The 27,703-nt window shown below is 34.7% G+C and overlaps 3 protein-coding genes, 2 long non-coding RNA genes and 1 pseudogene across 7 annotated transcripts; 5 read left to right on the top strand and 1 right to left on the bottom strand.

The window, feature by feature from the left end:
* The first annotated feature begins 395 nt into the window (after positions 1 to 395).
* On the top strand, positions 396 to 4,342 carry LOC104715947 (protein CHROMATIN REMODELING 35-like). The gene is made up of 7 exons (XM_087467490.1): positions 396 to 645; positions 1,118 to 1,311; positions 1,440 to 1,685; positions 1,769 to 1,876; positions 1,969 to 2,061; positions 2,251 to 3,956; positions 4,066 to 4,342. Exons 1-7 carry the CDS (start codon positions 612 to 614, stop codon positions 4,067 to 4,069), a joined length of 2,385 nt encoding a protein of 794 aa, XP_087323616.1. The 5' UTR covers positions 396 to 611; the 3' UTR covers positions 4,070 to 4,342.
* A 314-nt stretch (positions 4,343 to 4,656) lies between these two features.
* On the top strand, positions 4,657 to 7,988 carry LOC104715948 (chaperone protein ClpB4, mitochondrial-like). The gene is made up of 8 exons (XM_087467624.1): positions 4,657 to 4,932; positions 5,022 to 5,200; positions 5,272 to 5,326; positions 5,407 to 5,557; positions 5,642 to 5,953; positions 6,048 to 6,313; positions 6,490 to 7,401; positions 7,538 to 7,988. Exons 1-8 carry the CDS (start codon positions 4,657 to 4,659, stop codon positions 7,820 to 7,822), a joined length of 2,436 nt encoding a protein of 811 aa, XP_087323750.1. The 3' UTR covers positions 7,823 to 7,988.
* Positions 7,989 to 9,558: 1,570 nt separating this feature from the next.
* Positions 9,559 to 11,944, top strand: LOC109126547 (uncharacterized). Its single transcript, XR_015567334.1, has 4 exons — positions 9,559 to 10,146; positions 10,239 to 10,266; positions 11,068 to 11,181; positions 11,269 to 11,944. It is a non-coding gene; the product is annotated as an uncharacterized LOC109126547 (long non-coding RNA).
* A 508-nt stretch (positions 11,945 to 12,452) lies between these two features.
* Positions 12,453 to 13,882, top strand: LOC147939290 (chaperone protein ClpB4, mitochondrial pseudogene; annotated as a pseudogene).
* A 1,709-nt stretch (positions 13,883 to 15,591) lies between these two features.
* LOC109126535 (uncharacterized) lies at positions 15,592 to 19,050 on the top strand. The gene is made up of 6 exons (XR_015566016.1): positions 15,592 to 15,783; positions 15,931 to 16,216; positions 16,309 to 16,336; positions 17,138 to 17,253; positions 17,341 to 17,447; positions 18,785 to 19,050. It is a non-coding gene; the product is annotated as an uncharacterized LOC109126535 (long non-coding RNA).
* A 1,117-nt stretch (positions 19,051 to 20,167) lies between these two features.
* On the bottom strand, positions 20,168 to 27,583 carry LOC104713966 (formin-like protein 18). Of its 3 annotated transcripts, none has more exons than XR_015566017.1 (17): positions 26,765 to 27,485; positions 25,407 to 26,110; positions 25,087 to 25,308; positions 23,462 to 24,804; positions 23,252 to 23,378; positions 23,050 to 23,129; positions 22,807 to 22,905; positions 22,618 to 22,659; positions 22,291 to 22,371; positions 22,147 to 22,197; positions 21,972 to 22,053; positions 21,752 to 21,846; positions 21,514 to 21,585; positions 21,299 to 21,415; positions 21,142 to 21,210; positions 20,957 to 21,023; positions 20,168 to 20,807 (listed from the first exon to the last, which is right to left on the bottom strand). XR_015566017.1 is itself a non-coding variant. In XM_010431195.3 (17 exons), the coding sequence occupies exons 1-17, from the start codon at positions 26,835 to 26,837 to the stop codon at positions 20,665 to 20,667; spliced, it is 3,459 nt and encodes a 1,152-aa protein (XP_010429497.2). In that variant the 5' UTR covers positions 26,838 to 27,583; the 3' UTR covers positions 20,168 to 20,664. The 3 variants fall into 3 exon arrangements, 2 of the variants coding, with proteins under 2 accessions (XP_010429497.2, XP_019085129.1); XM_010431195.3 differs by having other exon boundaries at positions 23,050 to 23,121; positions 26,765 to 27,583; XM_019229584.2 differs by having other exon boundaries at positions 23,050 to 23,121; positions 25,087 to 25,304; positions 26,765 to 27,410.
* Between the last annotated feature and the right edge of the window lie 120 nt (positions 27,584 to 27,703).

Genomic DNA, 27,703 nt, shown 5'->3' on the forward strand with positions numbered 1-27,703 from the left:
TTTTTTCCTATCTTACTTTTGGATTAAAATTACTTTTCTATAATTTATAATAATAATAAAATAATAAAAATGTAAAGCCAAAACAAATGAGAGAAAGAGTATCATAGATTTGATATTATATGTAGTCACCAAATTATCCAATAATAAATAAGTTAGTTGTTAGGTGAAAAATGATAGTCAAATGGTATTTCAAAAGTCGAGCGCAGACCGTTACAAATTATAGTATTTCAAATGTTCCCGCGTAAAAAAAAATCACAATATTTATTGGTCGTTGTATAAGTAAATCTATTGATTGTAAAAATATGGTAATAAAAAAAGTGACTTATACTAAATTTAAACATTTTAATTAACATTAAATATATATATATATATTAAAGGATTGTATTTTATGTTTTATTTTCACAAAATTTATTATCAGTAATCTTTTTTCCATCTTGCCAAGGCTGGTGTGGACTAAACAGTAATCTTCTTTCCTATCTTAATCCTGATTTTTGATATAAATCAGTAACTAGAGAACCACAAGTTTTACATATCAGAAAGTTTTCGTCAAGAAGAAATCTCAAAATCTGAGAAACTTTAGTTTGAGCTCTAAACCTCCATTTCGTTTCAAGATGGATAAAAAGAGGAAGTCGTCACAAGAAAAAGGTATGGATCTTTGTTTATTATTATTTTTATTTTTTTTTGGTGCACCGGTATGGATCTTTGTTTGTATCTATGGATTCATCATACATATTACTTGCAGTTTAGTATTGTCTGATACTCTGATTTTTGTCGGACATGTCGGATGTAGTTGTGTCTATACTATCTTTTCGAGTGCATTTTCAACAACCAAAAAAAAAAAAGGAAATAGATGTCCTTTGAACTCTTTATCTTTGATTTCAGAGAGTCGTCGATGCTGTTCTTATATATCTGATTTTTTTTTTTCTGTCAACAATAGTCTGAATTTTGATTAGGAGCTTATCTGATTGTTTTGTCTGTCAACAATACTACGGATAATAATTTCTTACATGCGAAATTTGGGTAAATATGTAGGAGGCCATTATGATAATGATTGTTAAGTGATTTGTGCCATATAATTATATTTTATGCAAATAATCACTCTATTTTATATGTTCAGACCTATGTCAAAACGACAACAAAAAGATAAACATTGAGACACCAGAAAATCAAAAAGCCGATGGAAGCGGTTGCGATGATATTGTAGCTCATGCTTTCAACGTACCAATTGTGCGTGTTAACTTGGAAGAAAATAAGCGTAGCGGCCCAGGTGATAGCAATGGTAAAGGGCAAGCAAATGATTTGCGTTCAGATGTAAGTGTACATATCTCTATGTAATAAGAAATGTGGGGATAACAAAAATAATTAATTGTTGTTATGATAGAAAATCTAACATACGTTCCGTACTCTATTCGTTACTTAATTGTCGTATGCATGCGTAGGAAAATCAATTGGTTGAAGTTCATGTGAGAAGTGATAAAGAAACAAATATAAGTCAAGACAAAGGAAAAGCCATTTTGGACGAAGCTGTCGATGGATTAGTGGACGTACCAATCACAGATTTGAGTTCGGAAAATGATAGACCTAATAATCATACAATGGGAAGCTCATTTGAACATGTCATGGTTGATGGTAGCAACAGAGGTGGTAACAGTGGTAAAGAGCTAGACAACAATATTTGTTCAGATGTAAGTGTACATATCTCTCTATATATAAGAATTCTGCGGTAGTGAAAGTCTTTTGTTGCTGAATTAGTTTTTATTATGTGTAGGGAAATGAATTGGTCGAAATCAATAAGAGCAAAGACAAAAGAAAAGCCATCTTCGACCTGAATGAAACTGTTTGGCCAGACGTTGAACCATTTTCAAACATATTTGAGGTTTACCATTTGTTGTCATTGACAAGAGTTGTTTTGTTAAACGCAAGGTTGAGATTGATACTAATGATTGTTGTGACTTTTTCTTTATGTAGACAAGTGGAGAACAACTGAAAAGTTGTGAGCATTCTTGGATATGGAAGGAAGGTTCTGGTCACGTTTGTTGGATATGTGGAACCATTGACAAGGTCAGTAAATATCTAATTACGTCATAAATTGATATATTCTTTTTACATGATTACGATAATCACCAATTGAGTTAGCAGTCAAGGCTCTGACTGTAAGCTCGATGCACATTAAAAATAAAAGAAACATAAAACTGTTTGATTAGATATTGCCTATTGACTATTATTCAATATAATTTGTTATACGTTCAGGATCATCCGTTGCCACCCGGGTTTGGATCGAATAAGTCCAACGCTGTTAACCCGGGTTTAGGAACTGGCATTTACCCTCACCCGTTGCACCAAAGTTGTATGGAACCTCGTCACATCGAGATTTTCAACTTTCTATGCAACAATTTGGCTGTGGAAAACCCAAATGGATGCATTCTAGCTCAAGCTCCTGTATCTGAAAAGACATTCTTGCTGATCAATTTCATCTATGGTTACCTTGGGAAGCACCCTGATAGTAAAATTCTCTTTGTGCTTCCCAAATCGATGTTTGATTTTTGGAAGAGCGAGTTCTATGAAATGAAGGTAACTGACATCATGCTGCTAGACTTCTACTCGGCCAAGGCGAATACCAGGTCTCAGCAACTAGAGGTTTTAAACCGATGGATGGGTACCCGGAGTATTATCTTCTTATGCGGCAAGCAGTTTTCCAACATCATGTTTAACAACAGTGGTGCTGAAGTAGAAGCTTTAAATGATGTTAGGAATATTCTCGTAAATGTTCCTTCACTGGTCATCTTTGACAGAGGAACTGATGCCAAGAACGAGATGATGGGCAATCTTAGGGATGTTGCTCGTATCGAAACGCGAAACAAGATTCTACTCACTAGCACGTTATACCATAACAACATAAGGGATGTTTTCAACGTTGTTGATGTTGCTTTCCCTGAGTTCCTGACACATAACCAAGTTGGGAAAAAACTCTCAAAGTTCTTGAAGGTTGAATCTTACACTCATGAACAACCTATAATTGATTTGGAACTAGCTTTGCTTAATCAAGATTCTGATCATGGAGACAAGATTGGTTACTTAACCGAACTAAGGATGTTGACGAACAAGGTCATCTACAATCACAATGGAGAGTTCCTTCGTGAAGACCCGGGATTGATGGACTTCACGGTGGTCTTAAAACTGACATCAAGCCAAAAGTCAGCATGGGAGACTGAAAAAAATTCCAGAACGAAGGGTTTCAAAACATGCTCTAACTTGAGCGCAGTCACGCTTCACCCGGTGCTAAGTGCTTTCTCAGATCGTGTTAAAGGTCTTCCCCCACCTAACAAAGATGAGATGGATGAGGTTATCAAGGCCATGGACGAAACAGATGGGGTAAAAACCAAATTCTTCTTGGGTTTAGTGAAGTTATGCGACTATACGAATGAGAAGATTCTTGTGGTGAGCCAATATGTCATCCCGTTGATATTTCTCCAGAGGCTTGTGGCTAAGAATAAAGGTTGGGAAGATGGCAAAGAAACCTTCATGATTAAAGGTGACACCAGCCGTTCTGCTCGTGAAAAGTCAGTTAATCAGTTCAACAACTCGCATGATGCGAAAATCTTCTTTGTATCAATCAAAGCATGTAATGAGCAGATGGATCTTACTGGTGCAACAAGGGTTTTAATGCTTGACGTCATCTCCAACACTAGTATTGCTCGACAAGCCATAGAGCTGACGTATCGTCGAGGACAGCAAAAGAAAGTTTATTCCTACAGGCTGGTGGCTGCGGACACATCAGAAGAAGACGAAGAGATCATCGCAGCTCGGAAGGAGATCATTTCTGGAATATGGTTTGATGGGAAGACTTATCCGGTTGATGGAAAATTTTGTATTCCGAGCATTGATGGAAACTGCAGCAATGACTACCTCCTTGAAGCTTCGTATATGAGGGATGACATCAAAACCATATACAAAAGGTTGGTTTAGGGTTTAAGTTTATGATTTTTTATTATTATTGGAGTTGGTTTTTGTCTATTTGGATGTTCGTAACCAAAATATTATGTGTTTGCTATTATTTGTTTCCAGGTAAAGTAAGAGGCGAGCTCGCATGAAACTGATACAAGTCTACAATGACTCTTATCTTTTTTTTTTTTTTTTGGACAAAGAGAGTTCTTGGACTCTTTTATTTCTTTTTTTTTTTCTCTGCGACTGCGTTGGCTTTTTGCTTGTTTCTTTCTTTCTTTCTGACCCGCCCCTATGACTCTTTTATTTCTATGGATTTTATTTTGTTTTGAAACAGAAAAATGGTTGTTATAATCATTCTGGATTGTCGATTTATGTGTGGAAAAACCATATTCATTCTGTTCTTTATTGTTCCAATTGTCAAACTTTTGGCACAAAATATATTAAAACTGATGATAGATTCTTCTTTATGTTTCTGATTTTTTTTTTTTTTTTTAAATATAGGTTTCTGATATATTCTTCTATTTCATTTTAAACTTTCTATTTCTACTATAAAAAACGTTTCCTTGTTAACAAATGTACGAATATTTATTACACACTCGTTTGCTTTTGCTTCTTCACCAAACACTAATTTGCTTCTTCTCCAAGCATTCCTAAAACCTCCTCTTTTAAAACACTAAACCAAGACTCCTCCTTGGTCAATTTCATCTTGACATGGCGTCCAGAAGATTGTCGAAGTCTGTTTCTGCAGCCATCAAAGCACACAATGCTTTTTCAAGACCTCTCCTCCCACGTTATCGCGCTATCTCTGCCTGTGCTCAATTCAGCTCGCGTTCCTCTCCCAATTCCTTTTTCTCTCGGCCAAATCCATTTATTGGAGCTTCTGGAGACGGTATAACTTCGTTCACTCAAGCCGCTACTCGTGGCCAACTGTTACCTTTCTCTCTCCAGTTCCCTTCTATGCGCCGCTTCTCTGACAAATCAGATCAGGTTCGTTGTCCATTTTAATTCATTAAGTCATTTAGAAAAGGGTGTTTATAATATGTTTTTTTTTCTATATGTAGAGTAATGATGAAAAGGACGCACTTGAAACGTATGGAAATGATATAACAGAGATGGCTAAACAAGGAAAACTCCCACCTCTCATTGGACGTGATGATGAAATAAACCGTTGCATCCAAATACTATGTAGGATGACAAAAAGCAATCCTGTTATCATTGGTGAACCCGGTGTTGGCAAAACCGCTATTGCAGAAGGGTGAGGCTTGTAGTTATTAACTATCTCTTAAACTTATGATTGTATTTACTGAGAGATATTAACCTTTTCAGGTTAGCCCAGCGAATTGTAAAAGGAGATGTCCCTCAACCACTCTTGAACCATAAGGTTATCACTTTTTTTTTTTTTTACTTTTTCTCCTCAAAGGGTAAGAGCAAGATTTGTAAAGTGTTCATTTTTTAATGTAGATTATATCTCTTGACATGGGTGCACTAATTGCTGGTACACAATATCGAGGAGAATTTGAGGAAAGGTTGAAAGCAATACTGAAGGAAGTAACTGCTTCCAATGACAAGACAATCTTGTTCATTGATGAGATCCACACTCTTGTTGGTGCAGGTGACCTTTTCGTTAGTCAAACTATATCTGAATGCACCATTGCCTCAACAGTATACTGATGTTATTTGTATTATCCTTGTGTAGGAGCTTGTGAAGGTGATTCAATGGATGTGAGCAACCTATTGAAACCAATGCTTGGAAGAGGTGAACTGAGATGCATTGGTGCAACAACGCTGACCGAATACCGCAAGTACATGGAGAAAGATCCAGCTCTTGAACGTAGGTTTCAAAAAGTGTTCTGTAATCAGCCATCTGTTGAAGATACTATATCGATTCTTCGTGGGTTAAGAAAGAGGTACGAGTTACACCATGGTGTTAAGATATCAGATGGTTCCCTTGTTTCAGCAGCAGTTATGGCAGACCGCTATATAACTGAACGCTTTCTACCTGACAAAGGTATATACAAACTTACATCTTCCTCTGATTCTTGACAAGTTTTTTTTTTTGAAATGATTTTGTATTTAAAGATAAAAGTTTCTTTGTTTTTCAGCTATTGATCTTGTTGATGAAGCTGCCTCAAAGTTGAGGGTTTCGACCACTTCGAAACCAACTGAACTCGATGAAATAAACAAAGCTGTGATCAAACTGGAGATGGAGAAGTATTCTTTGAAAAGGGATAATGCTAATGCTTCTAAAGAACTTCTTGAGAAAATGAACAATGATTTGACCAAGCTCAAGGATAAACAGAGAGAACTCAGCAAGCAAAAGGAGGAAGAAGAGTCTCTCATTACTAAATTACGTTCATTTAAAGAAGAGGTAAATTTCCAAACTATCATTCTTAAATATAAGTCTTAAAATACAAGAAACCAAAAAAAATGTCCAACCAGTTTCTTCTTATGTATATAGTAATTATAGTACTTGTGGTGGTTTCTTACGTTGTGATATAAATGATCAACATTAATGAACTCCTAAACATGATCTATGTTTTACAGATTGATAAATCCGCTGAACGTGAATGTGGTCTAAACCGTACTGCTGAGCTGAAGTATGGAACACTTATGTCCCTCCAACGACAGTTAGAAGAAGCTGAGAAGAATCTCACCAATCCCGGAGACGCTGAACAGTCACTGCTCCAAGAAGAGGTAACAGATCTTCACATAGCAGAAATAGTAAGCAAATGGACGGGTATCCCACTATCAAACCTTCAACAATCAGAGAAAGAAAAGCTAGTTTTCTTGGAAGAAGTGCTTCACAAGAGAGTTGTTGGTCAAGACAAGGCTGTAGAATCAATAGCAAATGCTATCCGTTGTTCAAAGGCTGGTCTTTCAGATCCTAAGCGCCCTATTGCGAGTTTTATGTTCATGGGTCCAACAGGTGTTGGTAAAACCGAGCTTGCCAACGCTCTTGCTGGTTACCTTTTCAACACTGAAAACGCGATAGTGAGGATCGCTATGAGTGAGTACATGGAAAAGAACTCAGTCTCACGGCTCATTGGTGCACCTCCCGGTTGTGCTGGTTTCGAAGAAGGTGGGCAGTTAACTGAAGCTATTCGGAGGAGACCTTACTCGGTGGTTCTGTTTGATGAGATAGAGAAAGCTCACCCTGATGTCTTCAATATCTTTCTACAGATACTAGATGACGGGAGGATAACTGATTCTCAAGGAAGGACTGTAAGTTTCAGAAACTGTTTTGTAATAATGACGTCTAATATAGGATCAAACCCTATACTTGAGACTTCCCGCAACAATAAAGATAGCAAAGAAGCAGTTTATGAGATGATGAAGCAACAAGCTGTGGAGTTAGCAAGACAAACTTTTAACCCAGAGTTCATGAACAGGATCGATGAATACATTGTTTTCCAGCCGTTGGATTTAACAGAATTATCCAAGATCGTCGAGTTTCAGGTACTTTACTTTATATACACATTACTGTTTAATACAAATCCTCTCTTATTGGGTTATAGGCCTAGGCTATTGAGTTTTGGCTTTGGTCCTGTTTGGTTTGTGTTTGGTATAAATGTAATGTTACTATTTGGTGCAGATGAGACGAGTGAAGAATTTGTTGGAACAAAAGAAAATAAAACTTGAGTACACAAAAGAAGCGGTGGATCTCCTTGCTCAGCTTGGGTTTGACCCAAACAATGGGGCAAGGCCGGTGAAGAGAGTGATTCAGGAGATAGTGAAGAAGGAGATATCCTCAAAAATTTTGAAGGGAGAGTTTACAGAGGAAGACACTATTCTTCTAGATGTTGACCAGCCAAACAACAAATTGGTCATCAAGAAGCTCGAGAGTAGTGCTCCTGTTGAAGAATTGGCCGCCGCATGATCATAAAAGCTCGATTATATCTCTTTTCTAATGATGATCATGTCTTAACTAAGGATTAATTATATTTGCCGACAAAAGAAAATGGGAACATTTTTAATCAAATGTTTGAGCTGTGACTAATGAGATAATTTGTGGGTTAAGTTGTAAGAATTATTTGGGGTTCACAAGTGTATTAATCAATGTGTTCGGGTTATTACTTAAATTATTAAATTTTATATGATCGTAAAGGGATATTTTATGTCTTCCGACTGCATGTATATAATATAATGGTGCTAGAATATAATCAAAAGGTAATTGCACTGTTTTTTCCAACAAAGGTATATATTGAAATTGATCGGTAAATTCAAGTAGTCTTGGAAGTTTTTTTTGCATGAGAAACGTTTTCAATAGAAGAAACCGTTAGACCTCACACCTCAGTAATGAAAGCTAATTAAAAAATATAAGAAGGAGAGAGAAAAATTACTCAGTGAAAAAACGTTTTTCAGTTTTTATCTAACACATGTCAGATTTTTATTAGTCATATATTAAAATTTTTTTTTTTTTTGAACAACGGTGAATACGTTCTCCCCGCTGGTGATGTTCTTAAAGCTTCATGGCCAGTTTCTCATCGGGTTTCTACCTATTAAAAAATTAAATATATATATATGAGAAAGAGAATCATAATTCAGAAAGGGTTTGAGAAAATCTGAAAACTTTGCTGAAAAATTCATATGACACTTGGTTCAATATAATTGGTTAAATAATTATTTTCTAATTTGTTTATTTTTCTTCTTTTTAAAAAATCATTAATATTTATGAGATACATGTAGAGTTTCTCAGGGATAAATATGGTCTTAGCATTTATATATAAGAGCTGTGCAAATAGCTTTTGAAGCTGGAAGCAAAACAATAAAAGTATCATATGATTTGGAGCTGGAGGCAAAAAAAAGTACTATATGAACATAATTGATGAATACATTGTTTTCTAGCCGTTGGATATGAAAGAACTATCAAAATCATCGAGTTTCTGGTAATTTTAATTAAAAATTGTTTTTAATATTATATATTAATTAAAAATTATAAATAAAAATTCATATGAAATTCAAATATTACCGAGCTAATATTTGCTTCTGAACTATCTTAAGACAACTGTTTTTTCTTCCTCTAGAAAAATAAAATATACTTGAAATACTGGAACTTGTTAAATATACATTTCTTAGTAACACATGCATTGTAGTGTAAATGGATGTTATATTTTTCACTTTAACTAGTAATTATAATGCAACATAAAAATTACTGTTTTACTAGTCACAAAAAAAAGATTCTACAGTCAACATAATTTAAATTACTTACCTATAAAGCCCACAAAAAATCATTGTTATCAGTCAATTTTTTTAATACTGGATGCACATTTATTGTAGTCAAACTAATATAATAGGAATTAGTCTTTTATTTTGTTGACTAGAAAAAATGAACTTTGCTTGTAGTAGTATTTATTTCTATAATCACAATTAAGTTTGGTGTAATAAGTAAATAAATGTAAAGCCAAAAAAAAAAAAGCAAAAGTATTAACAAATACATAGTGTAACATCATGAGCCTGAATAGGTGGGTGTCGGTCCATAACAACAAATTTTTTAGGGTTAGTTGGTTTAGTTTCAAACCGTCGGTTTAGCGATTTTTGGGAAAACCCTAAACTTCTCCTATAAAAGGCCGGCCCCCTAGTTGTTTTGTGGCAAAAAAGCATGTGGCCGTCGTCCTTTAGAAAAAAAGTTTTTGGGTTGTGAGACCAAGTGAGAGAGAAAGGAGAAGAGCTTTGCTTGGTTTGGTGCTTGCTTTGGTGTGTGAAGCATAAGAGAAGCAGATCATAGCGTTGTTATTGCTGTGTTGGGTTGTCTTTGTCCAGATTTCCTTCTTGTTTTGAGGTGAGTATATGATCATAGTTTATCTAAGTGTTAAGATTGCTTATTTGTTGTTTCTATGATATATGAGAATTGATTCCTTTGTTTATGTGTTTTTGTTGGTTGGTCTTGTATGGTTGCTTGTTTGTTGGGAGAAAAAGTGGTGAAAGATCCGTCGTCGAGGATCACTCGTATTGCGTTAAAGGATTCGGTGTCGACTGACATCAAGGATAGGTTTCAATCAACACCAGCCCGTGTTTGTGGTGGAGTTTGTGTTAGTGTCGTTTGACATCATGGGAGGATGTTGGTCACCATCACGATACCGAGGAAGTTTGGGAGTGGGATCGAACAACAGAAAGGATGGGTGTCAATCAACACCAACGACCAGTAGACGTGCTATGTGTTCTAATTGCTCTGGTTTGATTGATTGTTTTGATTTATTGATGGTAATCTTAATTGCTTGTATAACCCAATAGATGAGTAGATTGCCTTGTTAAGTATTTGTAATAATACTTACGTATCTTTTTTTATGTTGCAGGTAAAGAAACGATGTGACTGTGATCATGGTAAGGAAGAGGGGATGATCTAGGGTTTTTGTTTCGTGTTGTTGGTTATTTGTTTTTGGATATTTTAGATTATTGATAGTTTTGCGTGTTCTTTAATTGCTAATTTGTTGATTTATTAATGATCATTTGAGTTGGATTTATGGTGGTAAGTTGATTTGTTTTAGCATGATTTTTTTTATTGGAGGGATTAGTTAATTAAGTATGGGTATTATAAAAACAGTTGTGGTTATTTCATATAGTAACATATTTATCTAAATAATAAATAAGTTAGTTATTTAGTGAAAAGATAAATGTTAAAAACTGCAATAAATTAAACTAAATTTAAACATTTATCAATAATTTTTTTAATAAAAATATAAATATTAATATATTTATTTAAGATATTTTATCTGCTGGTTTTGATTGGAAAAACAACTATGTCTTTTTCATCTTATTTCTTATTTTTCTATAAATAAGTGAGTAGAGAACATATAACTCTACATATATGAACATTTTTGCTTCCACTAATATATCTTTACAGAAAATATATAAGAAATCTGAGAAACCATAGTTTTTCTAATATCACAAGACCAAGGTATGGATCGTTTTTTTATTATATCTGCCTAAAAAATATTATCTCATGTGAATTCAATGTACATATATAACTTGCAGTTTAGACTGTTAAGTATTGTCTTAAAATCTGGTTTTTGTTGGAGATACAGTTGTTTCTGTATTATCTTTATGAGGAATTCCTAGCTCTTATCTATCTGATTTTGTTTCCTTGTCACCATTTCATGCTTAATTTGTTTTGATTATTTGTAGGGAAATCAACTGGTCGAAGTTCATGTGAGAAGTAGTAAGGAAAAGAATAAGAGTCAACACAGTAAAAAATATATATATATATTCGACTTTACGAAGCCATTTGGCCACAAAGAGGTTAATATTTGTCATTAACAATTTATTTGGTTAAACAGAAATTGGAGATTGGTATTAATAAGTTTTTTTTTACCTTTTTATTTGTAGAAAAGTGGATAAATACTGAAAGATGTGAGCTTTTTAAGATATGGAAGCAAGCGTTTCGGACCTTTCGGTCATGTTTCTTGGCTTGGGTATGTGGTATCATTGACAAGGTTAGTAATAGTAAAGTCATTGTCTTTTGATTGGTAAAGAGTAAAGAGCAGCAGTAGTTTGTGTAGGTAACTAAAACTCAAAACTTATTTCTTCTTTCTCTTTTTATATATACTTTTCCTTGATATTCTGAATCATCTTCAGAAACTTTAAAAACCCTAAACCAAACAAAAACCATGACGTGTGTTCTTCCTGACATTTGTTTCCTCACAATTTACATGTGTCTGTATCTTGTATTTCATTCTAAATTGGTTTGTTTGTTTCCGTTTTTGAGAATTTGTATCTCGTTCATTTTAAAAAGAAATTATGACTAGGATTTTTTGCAATTGATCTATCTTTGAGCTCTCTACCTTCAGTTTTTGTTTAATTTGTATTTTTCTTGTATTTTGATGATGTAGATTACTTAGTGATAAGAAAGACAAATGGTGGGTAGAAAGAAACCAAAATATGTGATAAATTAAAATGTCAGTGGAAAAAGATATGTTAAGCCACTTCCCAAACCTTTGATATATATTATGAATAATTTATCATATTTCTATCAAGGATACTGTAAGACCAAGTGTTTTGTCTTCCAAAGGGAGAAATCTTTGGAAATTGGTTCATGGATTGGAGAATTTGGTAGACAAAATACTTGTTCTTACAGCATCCTTGGTAGAAAAATGATATATATTCTAATATCAAAGGTTCTTCTTAAGTGCCAACATTTATTTTTCCACCGACACTTTGTCACATTCTTTGGTTTTCTTCTTTCCATCCACCATTTGTTAACCTTAACACAACTAATATGCATAATCAAAATATAAGAAAAAACAAACTAAACAAAAAAATTGAAGGTAGAGAGCTCAGAGACATATGTATTGCGAGAAATCCTTTTCATAATTCTCAAAAAAAAAATGAACGAGATGAAAAGCGATATTAGTCAAAGTTCTCAAAAACTAGAACAAAACCAACCAGTTTTGACTGAGATATACAAGATAAGGACACATATAAATTGCAACAAAACAGATTGCGAAGAATACACGCCAAGACTTGTTTAGCTTATAGGGCTTTCAAGGTTTCTGAAGATGATCTAGAAATCAATGGAAAGTATAAAAAAAAAAGAAGAAAGCACAAGTTTTCGTTACCTATTGTGAAGTTGCAGGCTCTTTGCTTTACTGCCCCTTGAGAAGAAGGATTCATGTACCTTTGACACAAACGCCTTACAGTTTTTTTTTATCTCTTACTAACCAAAACTTCGACTTGGACCAAACCGGAAACACTCACTTTTGTTCAGATACTCACTGTTGTACTAGATATTGTTGTCTATCATTAATTATCTGTAACTTTAGTTATACTTATTCTAATCTAATAATACTTACTTTGATATGCTTTCTAAATATAGGTCTGTATTATGTAGATATGTGATTCACTCTTCTTTTTTTTGCTTTTATTTTCAAGAAAAGAAAATGATATACATATTTTAAATTACAAAACTGAAAATATTAAACTATGTGTTAAAATATCCACTCTGGTATCGGTTGTTCGAAAGCTGGTCTTTCAGATCCTAACCGTCCAATAGGTGTTGGTAAAACCGAGCTTGCCGACGCTCTTGCTGGTTACCTTTTCAACACTGAAAACGCGATAGTGAGGATCGATATGAGTGAGTACATGGAAAAAAACTCAGTCTCACGGCTCATTGGTGCACCTCCTGGTTGTGCTGGTTTCGAAGAAGGTGGGCAGTTAACTGAAGCTATTCGGAGGAGACCTTACTCGGTGGTTCTGTTTGATGAGATAGAGAATGCTCACCCTGATGTCTTCAATATCTTTCTACAGATACTAGATGACGGGAGGATAACTGATTCTCAAGGAAGGACCGTAAGTTTCAGAAACTGTTTTGTAATAATGACGTCTAATATAGGATCACACCCTATACTTGAGACTTCTCGCAACAGTAAAGATAGCAAAGAAGCAGTTTATGAGATGATGAAGCAACAAGCTGTGGAGTTAGCAAGACAAACTTTTAAGCCAGAGTTCATGAACAGGATTGATAAATACATTGTTTTCCAGCCGTTGGATCTAACAGAATTATCCAAGATCGTCGAGTTTCAGGTACTTTACTTTATATACACACTACTGTTTAATACATATCCTCTCTTATTGGGTTATAGGCCTAGGCTATTGAGATTTGACTTTGGTCCAGTTTGGTTTGTGTTTGGTATAAATGTAATGTTACTATTTGGTGCAGATGAGACGAGTGAAGAATTTGTTGGAACAAAAGAAAATAAAACTTGAGTACACAAAAGAAGCGGTGGATCTCCTTGCTCAGCTTGGGTTTGACCCAAACAATGGGGCAAGGCCGGTGAAGAGAGTGATTCAGGAGATAGTGAAGAAGGAGATATCCTCAAAAATTTTGAAGGGAGAGTTTACAGAGGAAGACACTATTCTTCTAGATGTTGACCAGCCAAACAACAAATTGGTCATCAAGAAGCTCGAGAGTAGTGCTCCTGTTGAAGAATTGGCCGCCGCATGATCATAAAAGCTCGATTATATCTCTTTTCTAATGATGATCATGTCTTAACTAAGGATTAATTATATTTGCCGACAAAAGAAAATGGGAACATTTTTAATCAAATGTTTGAGCTGTGACTAATGAGATAATTTGTGGGTTAAGTTGTAAGAATTATTTGGGGTTCACAAGTGTATTAATCAATGTGTTCGGGTTATTACTTAAATTATTAAATTTTATATGATCGTAAAGGGATATTTTATGTCTTCCGACTGCATGTATATAATATAATGGTGCTAGAATATAATCAAAAGGTAATTGCACTGTTTTTTCCAACAAAGGTATATATTGAAATTGATCGGTAAATTCAAGTAGTCTTGGAAGTTTTTTTTGCATGAGAAACGTTTTCAATAGAAGAAACCGTTAGACCTCACACCTCAGTAATGAAAGCTAATTAAAAAATATAAGAAGGAGAGAGAAAAATTACTCAGTGAAAAAACGTTTTTCAGTTTTTATCTAACACATGTCAGATTTTTATTAGTCATATATTAAAATTTTTTTTTTTTTTGAACAACGGTGAATACGTTCTCCCCGCTGGTGATGTTCTTAAAGCTTCATGGCCAGTTTCTCATCGGGTTTCTACCTATTAAAAAATTAAATATATATATATGAGAAAGAGAATCATAATTCAGAAAGGGTTTGAGAAAATCTGAAAACTTTGCTGAAAAATTCATATGACACTTGGTTCAATATAATTGGTTAAATAATTATTTTCTAATTTGTTTATTTTTCTTCTTTTTAAAAAATCATTAATATTTATGAGATACATGTAGAGTTTCTCAGGGATAAATATGGTCTTAGCATTTATATATAAGAGCTGTGCAAATAGCTTTTGAAGCTGGAAGCAAAACAATAAAAGTATCATATGATTTGGAGCTGGAGGCAAAAAAAAGTACTATATGAACATAATTGATGAATACATTGTTTTCTAGCCGTTGGATATGAAAGAACTATCAAAATCATCGAGTTTCTGGTAATTTTAATTAAAAATTGTTTTTAATATTATATATTAATTAAAAATTATAAATAAAAATTCATATGAAATTCAAATATTACCGAGCTAATATTTGCTTCTGAACTATCTTAAGACAACTGTTTTTTCTTCCTCTAGAAAAATAAAATATACTTGAAATACTGGAACTTGTTAAATATACATTTCTTAGTAACACATGCATTGTAGTGTAAATGGATGTTATATTTTTCACTTTAACTAGTAATTATAATGCAACATAAAAATTACTGTTTTACTAGTCACAAAAAAAAGATTCTACAGTCAACATAATTTAAATTACTTACCTATAAAGCCCACAAAAAATCATTGTTATCAGTCAATTTTTTTAATACTGGATGCACATTTATTGTAGTCAAACTAATATAATAGGAATTAGTCTTTTATTTTGTTGACTAGAAAAAATGAACTTTGCTTGTAGTAGTATTTATTTCTATAATCACAATTAAGTTTTGTGTAATAAATAAATAAATGTAAAGCCAAAAAAAAAAGCAAAAGTATTAACAAATACATAGTGTAACATCATGAGCCTGAATAGGTGGGTGTCGGTCCATACCAACAAATTTTTTAGGGTTAGTTGGTTTAGTTTCAAACCGCCCGGTTTAGCGATTTTTGGGAAAACCCTAAACTTCTCCTATAAAAGGCCGACCCCCTAGTTGTTTTGTGGCAGAAAAGCATGTGGCCGTCATCCTTTAGAAAAAAAGTTTTTGGGTTGTGAGATCAAGTGAGAGAGAAAGGAGAAGAGCTTTGCTTGGTTTGGTGCTTGCTTTGGTGTGTGAAGCATAAGAGAAGCAGATCATAGCGTTGTTGTTGCTGTGTTGGGTTGTCTTTGTCCAGATTTCCTTCTTGTTTTGAGGTGAGTATATGATCATAGTTTATCTAAGCGTTAAGATTGCTTATTTGTTATTTCTATGATAGATGAGGATTGATTCCTTTGTTTATGTGTTTTTGTTGGTTGGTCTTGTATGGTTGCTTGTGGTTGTTTGTTCGTTGGGAGAAAAAGTGGTGAAGGATCCGTCGTCGAGGATCACTCGTATTGCGTTAAAGGATTCGATGTCGACTGACATCAAGGATAGGTTTCAATCAACACCAGCCCGTGTTCGTGGTGGAGTTTGTGTTAGTGTCGTTCGACATCATGGGAGGATGTTGGTCACCATCACGATACCGAGGAAGTTTGGGAGGTGGGATCGAACAACAGAAAGGATGGGTGTCAATCAACACCAACGACCAGTAGACGTGCTATGTGTTCTAATTGCTCTGGTTTGATTGATTGTTTTGATTTATTGATGGTAATCTTAATTGCTTGTATAACCCAATAGATGAGTAGATTGCCTTGTTAAGTATTTGTAATAATACTTACATATCTTTTTTTATGTTGCAGGTAAAGAAACGATGTGACTGTGATTATGGTAAGGAAGAGGGGATGATCTAGGGTCTTTGTTTCGTGTTGTTGGTTATTTGTTTTTGGATATTTTAGATTATTGATAGTTTTGCGTGTTCTTTAATTGCTAATTTGTTGATTTATTAATGATCATTTGAGTTGGATTTATGGTGGTAAGTTGATTTGTTTTAGCATGATTTTTTTTATTGGAGGGATTAGTTAATTAAGTATGGGTATTATAAAAACAGTTGTGGTTATTTCATATAGTAACATATTTATCTAAATAATAAATAAGTTAGTTATTTAGTGAAAAGATAAATGTTAAAAACTGCAATAAATTAAACTAAATTTAAACATTTATCAATAATTTTTTTAATAAAAATATAAATATTAATATATTTATTTAAGATATTTTATCTGCTGGTTTTGATTGGAAAAACAACTATGTCTTTTTCATCTTATTCCTTATTTTTCTATAAATAAGTGAGTAGAGAACATATAACTCTACATATATGAACATTTTTGCTTCCACTAATATATCTTTACAGAAAATATATAAGAAATCTGAGAAACCATAGTTTTTTTAATATCACAAGACCAAGGTATGGATCGTTTTTTTATTATATCTGCCTAAAAAATATTATCTCATGTGAATTCAATGTACATATATAACTTGCAGTTTAGACTGTTAAGTATTGTCTTAAAATCTGGTTTTTGTTGGAGATACAGTTGTTTCTGTATTATCTTTATGAGGAATTCCTAGCTCTTATCTATCTGATTTTGTTTCCTTGTCACCATTTCATGCTTAATTTGTTTTGATTATTTGGAGGGAAATCAACTGGTCGAAGTTCATGAGAGAAGTAGTAAGGAAAAGAATAAGAGTCAACACAGTAAAAAATATATATATATATATTCGACTTTACGAAGCCATTTGGCCACAAAGAGGTTAATATTTGTCATTAACAATTTATTTGGTTAAACAGAAATTGGAGATTGGTATTAATAAGTTTTTTTTTACCTTTTTATTTGTAGAAAAGTGGATAAATACTGAAAGATGTGAGCTTTTTAAGATATGGAAGCAAGCGTTTCGGACCTTTCGGTCATGTTTCTTGGCTTGGGTATGTGGTATCATTGACAAGGTTAGTAATAGTAAAGTCATTGTCTTTTGATTGGTAAAGAGTAAAGAGCAGCAGTAGTTTGTGTAGGTAACTAAAACTCAAAACTTATTTCTTCTTTTTCTTTTTATATATACTTTTCCTTGATATTCTGAATCATCTTCAGAAACTTTAAAAACCCTAAACCAAACAAAAACCATGACGTGTGTTCTTCCTGACATTTGTTTCCTCACAATTTACATGTGTCTGTATCTTGTATTTCATTCTAAATTGGTTTGTTTGTTTCCATTTTTGAGAATTTGTATCTCGTTCATTTTAAAAAGAAATTATGACTAGGATTTTTTGCAATTGATCTATCTTTGAGCTCTCTACCTTCAGTTTTTGTTTAATTTGTATTTTTCTTGTATTTTGATGATGTAGATTACTTAGTGATAAGAAAGACAAATGGTGGGTAGAAAGAAACCAAAATATGTGACAAATTAAAATGTCAGTGGAAAAAGATATGTTAAGCCACTTCCCAAACCTTTGATATATATTATGAATAATTTATCATATTTCTATCAAGGATACTGTAAGACCAAGTGTTTTGTCTTCCAAAGGGAGAAATCTTTGGAAATTGGTTCATGGATTGGAGAATTTGGTAGACAAAATACTTGTTCTTACAGCATCCTTGGTAGAAAAATGATATATATTCTAATATCAAAGGTTCTTCTTAAGTGCCAACATTTATTTTTCCACCGACACTTTGTCACATTCTTTCGTTTTCTTCTTTCCATCCACCATTTGTCAACCTTAACACAACTAATATGCATAATCAAAATATAAGAAAAAAACAAACTAAACAAAAAAAATTGAAGGTAGAGAGCTCAGAGACATATGTATTGCGAGAAATCCTTTTCATAATTCTCAAAAAAAAAATGAACGAGATGAAAAGCGATATTAGTCAAAGTTCTCAAAAACTAGAACAAAACCAACCAGTTTTGACTGAGATATACAAGATAAGGACACATATAAATTGCAACAAAACAGATTGCGAAGAATACACGCCAAGACTTGTTTAGCTTATAGGGCTTTCAAGGTTTCTGAAGATGATCTAGAAATCAATGGAAAGTATAAAAAAAAAAGAAGAAAGCACAAGTTTTCGTTACCTATTGTGAAGTTGCAGGCTCTTTGCTTTACTGCCCCTTGAGAAGAAGGATTCATGTACCTTTGACACAAACGCCTTACAGTTTTTTTTTATCTCTTACTAACCAAAACTTCGACTTGGACCAAACCGGAAACACTCACTTTTGTTCAGATACTCACTTTTGTACAACCAGTACTAGATATTGTTGTCTATCATTTATTATCTGTAACTTTAGGGCCTGACTGGTTCAAACGCTGCGGTTGCGGTTGCGGGAGATTGCGGAAGCGGGCGATTGCGGTTTCAAGCGTTATTAAGCGTTTTGAACGACTGGTTTAGCGGTTTAAAATTGGTGCGTTTGCGGGAGGTTTACGACTGCTTGACCAGCGGGTGCAATAGCGGTTGGAACATAATAAATGTGATATATAATTATATAAATGTTTTAAAATATCAAAAACTTTATTAAACTTGATTTATAATTAAAATTCATTAAAAATGCTAAAATAATTATTAAAAAATAAATAAATTTCATAATGAAATACTTATTACTTTATGCATTTGGATTTTTACCAAAACTTTAATCAAGTAATTTGATAAATGACTAAAACATATGTTTTAGATCGTAGATCTTCTTTCTTAAATCTCACACACTCAATAAGTTTTGTGGGGCAGTATTTGCATCGGTAGTAATAATCAAACGAGAGTTGAGAAGAGTCACTCGTGATTTGTTTTTATTTTTCACAAATAATCTTATTTTCTTAAATTTCTGATGAAATGTTATATTTATTTAGTTTTTTTTTAACTTATGTGCGATGTGCCATTAAATTTACATCAAGTTTTCCGGGTTATTGTTAATTGAAATATTATTTTCTTCCAATTATTTATTTTTTTAATATTTTCAATCGTATCCGTACTTCATTTTCTCTCATCCTTAATAAATAAAATAGTTAGATAAAAAATATATATAAAATATATTTCATTATCATTGATTTGTTTCAAAATTTTCCTCAAAAAAAAAAAAAAAAAATTTGAAACGCAAACGCCCGCAACCGCAAACGCTTGCGGGAACCAGCTTTTGGAATTCAACGGTTGGGAGCGATTGGGAGCGACTGGGAGCGATTGGGAGCGATTTGTGTGATTGGCCCCAAACGCTAGCAACCGCCCGCAAACGCAAACGCAGCGTTTGCGGGAGCTAGCGGGAGAACCAGTCAAGCTCTTAGTTATACTTATTCTAATCTAATAATACTTACTTTGATATGCTTTCTAAATATAGGTCTGTATTATGTAGATATGTGATTCACTCTTCTTTTTTTTGCTTTTATTTTCAAGAAAAGAAAATGATATACATATTTTAAATTACAAAACTGAAAATATTAAACTATGTGCTAAAATATGATTAATTAATTGAAAATATTAAACTATATACATATCTCAGTCTTGGACACTGATGATAGGGAAGAGGCACAAATAGAGATGATTTCTCAGTAGAATGAGTCCTAACTCATAAGAGTTAAAGCTCGTAGATTTCTATATCTAGGCCATAAGAATCAAAGCACAAAATTTAGTAGCTTCATCTTTTACTGCAGGACTTGCGGTTCTTGTTGTCTTAGTAGTAGTAGTATTGAGAACAAATTTTGTAAATTTTATAACACAAAAAAAAAACCCATAACACACACTCAATATTTACACATCTTATAATCCCTCCCTAAATTTATACACTAGAAGTTACATTTCTGTTTCTGTATTAAAACTAGGAAGGGACTCAAACTCCTGCATAAGTTGTCAATCTAATACTATTCCCATCAAAATACAAAGCTAAATCTTCTTCTGCATCTCTCCTTCATTACCTAATCGCTGGATTCCAGCTTTTTTCTTGTTACCTACCTACCAGAGGACCAAAGTTTCCTCTTTTTTTTCTAATCTAAAAGACTAAATCCAAAGCTGTGTCTTGTCAGATGATGAAACTATATCTGGGGGGAAGTTCTCTATATTTGGCTAAAATCCCCGAACTAGGAGCCGCAACATGTAGTTTCCGGTTCCCAGGACTGCCAAAGGCAACTCAAGGAGGTCGAACGGTAGTAGACAACAACGACATCCTTTTGTGTGTGCAGTTGTGTTTCAGTTCTCATTGTACACACTTTTCTTAAGGTTTTCATTCTCTGCTTCCTTCTGTGCTCTCTTCTTCTCAAACTCGGCTTGCTTGCAGTTTTCCTCGTGTGATCGCACAAATATTCTAACAAAGTTTTGCAGAGTGGATACAACTGCAGATTCATATCAAATGTAAGGATTTGGTTTATCTTAGGTCAGGGAAAAAAAGGACAAACCTCCAAATACCAAATGGAGATGATCTATAGAAACAAGATGTAAGACGAGAAGAAACCATATTAGTGAGTTTACATCAAATTGTTACCTTGCTCAAATGGGACACGAGCTGGATCTTCTCCAAAGTATAACGCCAATGCATCAGCGCTTCCACCCTAATAATACAATGAGAAATCAATTGTGGTAGCACCAAAGAATCCATACCACAGTAACGTAAAAGTGATTCAGAAAAGAAATAAAGACAGAGAGAAGGTAGGGCCAAAGAATCCTTACAACAGTTGAATAGAGGGAAGCCAAGGACTTTACTTCTCCTTCAGCAAAGCTAAGAAACTCTTTCAAGTTCTGCATACAGAAGTAGAAGTGTAAGCAGACGATGAGACACGTGCAATCAATAACTAAACAAGCTTCTTGAATATCTAATTAATTTTACCATACGAAAGTGTTTTGATATTTGACCATCAGTTTCAGATGCAGTAAACTCTTGTACAACTTTCTCCAAGCCTTTGCTAATTGCTTGCATCTCCTCTGCCAGGTATTTTAGTTGAATCTATCATCAAGGAATGTTTTCAGAGAGATTATCACCAAAGGCACAAAGTGAATTGAGGTGTTCTTCTCAAACGCCGAGTTAACGAATAATAAAAATACCTTTGTAGCAGCTTCCAAGCTAACCAGGTCTTTTGGAAAATCAAGTAGCTCTGGAAGTTTCTCAGCAAGCACCTAAAAGTACAAGCATGAAAATGTTTTTGGTGAAAAGAAACCGTTAGCATAACATATAAACATTAAATTTAATGTATGTAAGAATATAGTAACCTAATTAAGAACAAAGAGATTTTAACATTAAACCAAAAAAAAAGGAGTAGTAAATGTTTGAAAAATCTCCTACCTTACAGAGATAATGCATCAGAGTCATCTTACTGTTGCGGGATCTAGTGTCAGTGAGTTTTAGAAGACTATCAAGGCGAAATCCGATAGCTGAGCCTGTCAAAAAATAAGAAACTCATAACTTGACATTGTGGAGGGCGAATTAACTCTTTGATAGAAACAATGCCTCTCTCTAAGATAAACACTATTTGGCAGTCTAACTGTAATAGATATATGCTCACCCCTTGCAGTCCCATGGTTCAATGCATTGCCCAAGGAAAGTATAGTTTGCATGATTCTTTTTAGCTTAGCCGAGCCTCGAACCTGGAAAGTGAGACATGCAATAAAGTTAGATTGGAAAATCACCAACATGAAAATATGTGGTTCACAAACTATTTGCATGAAAAATCGACTTGCCTCATTTGCTGCACTATGTATGGTATTCAAACCTCTTCTAAGATCAGTAACCTGAAGGATAACAACCATTTACTGATATAAGATCCAGGTTTTTCAGAAACTAGAAAGCATTACAAAAATACAAACTCCAGTCAATTCTCCTACCTGGGATTGAAACTGAATCTTGTATGAGAAAACCCTTAGCTTAGTCTCCACTCGAGGAACTTTCAGCAGTTCTAAAAAGAACTATCACCAGAAAAGTCAGAAGTTAGCTATCAGTACATCATCGAGAGATGAAAGTGAAATTTTATGAAGGCATCACTCCCAATTTAAACAGGAAGTGCTATCTGATTTTCGACCCAAAACAAATACCAGGAAATCAGTAAGTTAAGAATAGTTCTGATAGGCCAAGAAATATGAGAATGGTCCTAGAAACTCGAAAAGGAACACTTAGAAGATTTTTTAAATATGAAAGTGGAACACTCGACTAACCTGCTCACACCGTCCCAAAGTTTCCTTATCTCCAGTGAAGCCCTACGGAAAGCAAGAAAACCAAGACAGGGGATGTAGCATCAGTGTTTACTCACAAAAGAAGCTATCACCAGATGATAATAACTTCTAAAATTTTAGTGATACAGGAGCAGAAAAAAATTGGATAAGAGCAAGAAATAAAAAAAATACCTTGAGCAATTCTGCTTCTTCTTTTGTTGGACAAAACTTAATTAGATTGTCAACTTGATCAACATCTATCACCGACTCATCCAATGCAAGAACAGAACTCTGTAACCCAAGATTTATTCCAATAAGAAAAATATGGTTTGAACAGCTCTAGCATAACAAGATGAGGCCAGATTATAATTTGCATTTAATGAGCAGTGATATGTAAGATAGACCGAGTCACAAGAAATTTATTTTTGTGCTTACCATCAAATCAGGCAAAGGTATTTTAACTTTGGAAAGCATAATCTCACAGTTGTATGCTCGTCTGAGCTCAATCTGCAAAACTAATAGACAAAGTTAGAGGACGAAAATAGAGTTACTGTCAAAGGTTCATGTTATGAAACTTGGAAAATTAAAGGCTTTACAAAAGTTCAAGAACAGTAGAATGCTCATTGCAATCAATTACCAGCTGCACTTTCTCAACTTTAGGTCGGGCACGTCGACCTGATTTCCCACCTTTACTTTCATTGTCAGAGCTAAGATTCACTGCTGAGAAGAGTTTCTCAAGCTCAGAGATATCAAAATCTGGAGCACTAGAATTAGAAGATGGCCGGAGTTAGCATAATAAAGAAAATCATAAACTTGTATAAAGGATGTATTGAAGATATAATCATACGTTGCAGCTTCATCAGGTTTATGCGTTTCAGCCCATAAACTTCCTTGTACTGCCCTAGTAAGCTTTAACCAATGATACGGTTTCAAGTTGGCCTTTCTCGTTTGAGCCTGACCTCTAAGATTCTGTAAAATCCCACGGCCCTTTAAACCCAATGGTGGTCCAGGGACTGGAGGGATGGTTCCATTACAACCCCCATTATGAGAACGAGACAGAGGTGCAGGGGCTGGTGGGGGAGGAACAGGAGGAGATTTCGCCGCCAAAGAACTCGTGGGGACTCCTGGTCGAGAATTAGAATGCAAAGGTGGCGGTGGTGGCGGCGGAGGATTACTTGTAGCTAACAATTTCTTTGGAGGTAACGGTGGTGGCAGAGGCAAAGTTGAACGTGCAGAACGCTGAGGTTGTGGTTGAGGTGGAGGCGGAGGTGGAGGTGGAGGAGGCCCTTGAATTGCTATGGAACTGCTGGTGGAATTTGGTGAAGGAGTGGAGCGCAGAGAGGATATGGGAGGTGGGGGTGGAGGCGGACGAGACAAACTCCCAAGTGGCTTCAGCAATGGCAATGGTGGTGACGTCACTGCTGCTTCTGCTGAAGGAGGGCCACTTGAACAAACAGGTGTGGGCGACTGTGAAACTTTTGGAGAAGCTTCTTCTTTGGGTAGTGATGGTGTAGGCTGATGCAGTGTTGGTCGAAACGAAATTGAAGGTGAGGCTGGTGATGATGAAGTAGCCTCTTCACCTTTACATGAACCATGATCGTGTAATATTGAAGTGATCCCAAGAGTAGAAGGGGAGCTGTGAAATCTGGATACTGAAGCAGGTGATCCTAGCGTGGGGCTACGGTTTGGAAGTGGTGATGTTACTGGACTTTGGACCACTCGAGGTGAAATTATCTTCGAGTGAACATTTCTTTGGACTGAAACACGAAGTCCATGCGGTTCATCAACCTTCTTAAGGATTGAATTCGGATCTGCATAAGACTTATGACCAGACACTGTATCTTTCTCTTTCCATTCAGGAGAGAATGCATCAGGACTTGAAGCAATATTTTCAGATATCATCAACTTGGTTTTCTCCTTAACTTTCTCAAGTGCCGATTCCAATAGGCTACGTGAGTCAGGGCTTCGAGGAGAAGAACCTGAATCCAGGCTTTCTTGAAGGATATTTGCTGCAGTTATTTGGTTGAAAACAGTCACAGCAACATCAGAATTTGGATCTAACCATTCAGCTTCACTAAAAATCTCCTGAACCTTAGCAAATGCTTCCATAGGTAGAACATCTTTTTCCTCCATATGCGACATATCAACAGAGACAAGATTCTTAACAGCACCCATCTCCGAAAATATAACCTGAGCAAACATACAGAATGTTACTCCTTCCTTGACTTGCAATGATAATTGGCTATGTATAACATAAAATGCTTATAACAGCTTAGAAAAATGTTGAAACCTTTAATGAAACAATGTATAATCTGAATAAATGCATGAAAATTTTTGACTCAGAAAGATGTAGTACACAAAGTACTTCTATCAAAAGACTAGTCTCATACTTGTCATTTCAAGCTTGAACAACAGGAGACTCTTTTAATTGGGAAACCAAGAAATCGTAAGAGAAGTAAGATAAATACTCACCTCAGCTCTGAAATCCTTGGGAAACCGATCCGTTGTGTTCCACAGTACATCAATATCATCACGGTTAAGTGTTAGAATGTTTGATCTAAGAAACGCAGTATTGAACACAACCCGAAACATCATCTGTTCTCTCTCATGATCACTATCTAGGGTAATGCACTCCAGGACAACATCACCAAGAATATGGCAATGGATGTCAATCTTTACCAGCTCACAATCTGCCTGAAACAGAAGACGAAAAAGTTAGGACGTAGCGGTATGATAATATGGAGAGAGAATGAATGAATAAACAAATGGATTAGGAAAGCTCTCAGTATCACCTGCTTATATTGCCGAACAGCTTTGCTTCTCTTGGACATCGAGAACAGAACTTTTGAAGTCTGATCAGATGCCAAAAAAGGATCTTGACCATATATTCTGAATATGGGACGGCAACCACCCTCACCATCAAAATCAGGAATGAATCTAAGATTGACACAGTCTAATGTAAGGGCACGTTCTAGAGGTGGCCACTGAGACTCAGCATCCCTACTCGAAATATACTGAAGAAACCTCAATTGTGAAGGCAGTGGATTAAGTGGAGACATTAGCAGTAATAACTCACGAGGAGCCTGCTTATATATCATCTCAAGTGTTTTCTGTTCTCCACTAAACTGTTTGCGGTATAACAAGAGCGAAGCAAGCATAAAAGCTAACGTCGGCCAGCCGCCAAGCTCACAGTGCGACAATAAGATGTTCTGTGGACTTAACAATAACCAACTTTCAGCTGACTTAAGAAAGTGATGAACCGTTTCCATTGTAAGCAAAGGGCAACCTTCATAATAGCGAGGATAGTCCATGATGGTCATGTCATACTCGGTAAGTACACTCTCCATCCGGCTTCTGCTACCTTTATCCCGGAAATTAAAAACCATGAACGATGCACCTGGAAACTGTTCTCGCAGCTGACTCATTATGCGGCCTACATAGACTCTGTAATCTTCTTCATCTTCCAACATATCCGTGGTTAAGCAGCAATGAAAGACTGTAAACATAGACAGCAAACTTGAGAAGTCAATTTCTATCTTTTGTATCTTTTTCACTGAAATGGTCAATTTCTCTAAGCTAGTCAAGAATCAAGAACATAGGATAAGACAAGCAAAAGAATCTAAAAACTCATGCAAACCAGTGAACATACAAAACCTGAAAATAAAATAATCATGAGCTAAACATCTTAAGCTATCAAATGTCAGATTCAGTTCAATCAATAAGCCTAGCAAGAAGTAGAAACGAAAACAGGACACTTATAAGAGCAATGTCATCTTCTGTCAGCAGCTTATAGAGCAATCTTTTGTATCATTTTCACTGAAATGGTCTAAATTCTCTAAGCTACACAAGAGCATAGGATAAGATAAGCAAAAGAATCTGAGAAGTCATGCAAGCTAGTGAACATACAAGACCTGAAAATAATCTAATCATGAGTTTAACATCTTAAGCTATCAAATGTCAAGATTCAGTTCAACCAACAAGCCTGACACTACACTATGAACTTAGACAGGCATAACTCGGTAAAAATCGAATCTTTAAGACCTAAAAAAACTCAAACTTTCTAAAAATTAATACTCCAAAGGCTTAAGAAGAGCAAGAAGGAGAGAGCTAAACCAAAACCCAAGACTTAAAGAAAGAAGGAAGAACATACCGTAAACCCTCTCAGAGATCTCAACCAAACCTTCAGGAGGCTTTCTATGAAAGAACTTTCTAAACAACGCCATTGAGGTTTCTTTAAATGCTTAACCCAAAAAAGCAGAGAGACCACAAAAATCCCTAGAAATTATTACCAAATGAGACCCACAATTGCAGGAAATAAAACCCCAAATAACCAGAAAACAAAAAAACGAGGAAAATGTCAGGAAGAAAAGGAGGAAGCGTGAGATAATCTCCTTGCTGGGTCTTTAAGGAACAATGCGGTGTGGGTTTTGTTTTGTTTTCTTCTAGTTTGGTGGTTTGTCTTGACAAACACACTTTCAATTTCTTCTGTTTTGGAATTGGAAACTTAGCTTTCAATCAAAAACAGATGCTTTTTTTTTTTTGTTGTTGATAGCTCTGCACATGCGAAAGAAGAAATGATGCAGACAGAGAAAGAAAGAGAGAGAGAGAAGAGAGAGTTAGGTTTATTCTGTATAGAAAGAGAAACTAGGGTTTGTTTGACCAAGAAGATAAAGATGAAGATGATAGATAGCTATGGCGGATTCATTTGAGACAGAGATTGGGAAAGAAAGAAAAAAACACGAAAGGAGGACCCAAAGAGATCTGTTACTTTGGTTTTAGGATTAGGACTATATCATATGAGATACATCATACATGTCTTCCAATATTCATGTCTTTTTTTGTGTTTTTTTTAATTTAATTTTTTATTTTCTATCCTACTAAACACGGAGAAATACATTTAATTTCTTCACCTTTTTGCAAATGGCTTCATTTAATTATTATTACACATAATCTTTGAACAAGTACACACACTAGATTTAAAGGGGAGACCGTGTAGTTTAGTTTGGTTATAAATAATTATTAAAAAGAAAAGTGCCTGTTTTTTATAAACCTTTTTTTTGGGGGAATGATTTGTTTAGGCTATAAAATC

The sequence above is a fragment of the Camelina sativa genome, chromosome 9, assembly GCF_030686135.1.
Source record: "Camelina sativa cultivar CO46 ecotype springtype chromosome 9, ASM3068613v1".
Lineage (NCBI taxonomy): Eukaryota > Viridiplantae > Streptophyta > Magnoliopsida > Brassicales > Brassicaceae > Camelina > Camelina sativa.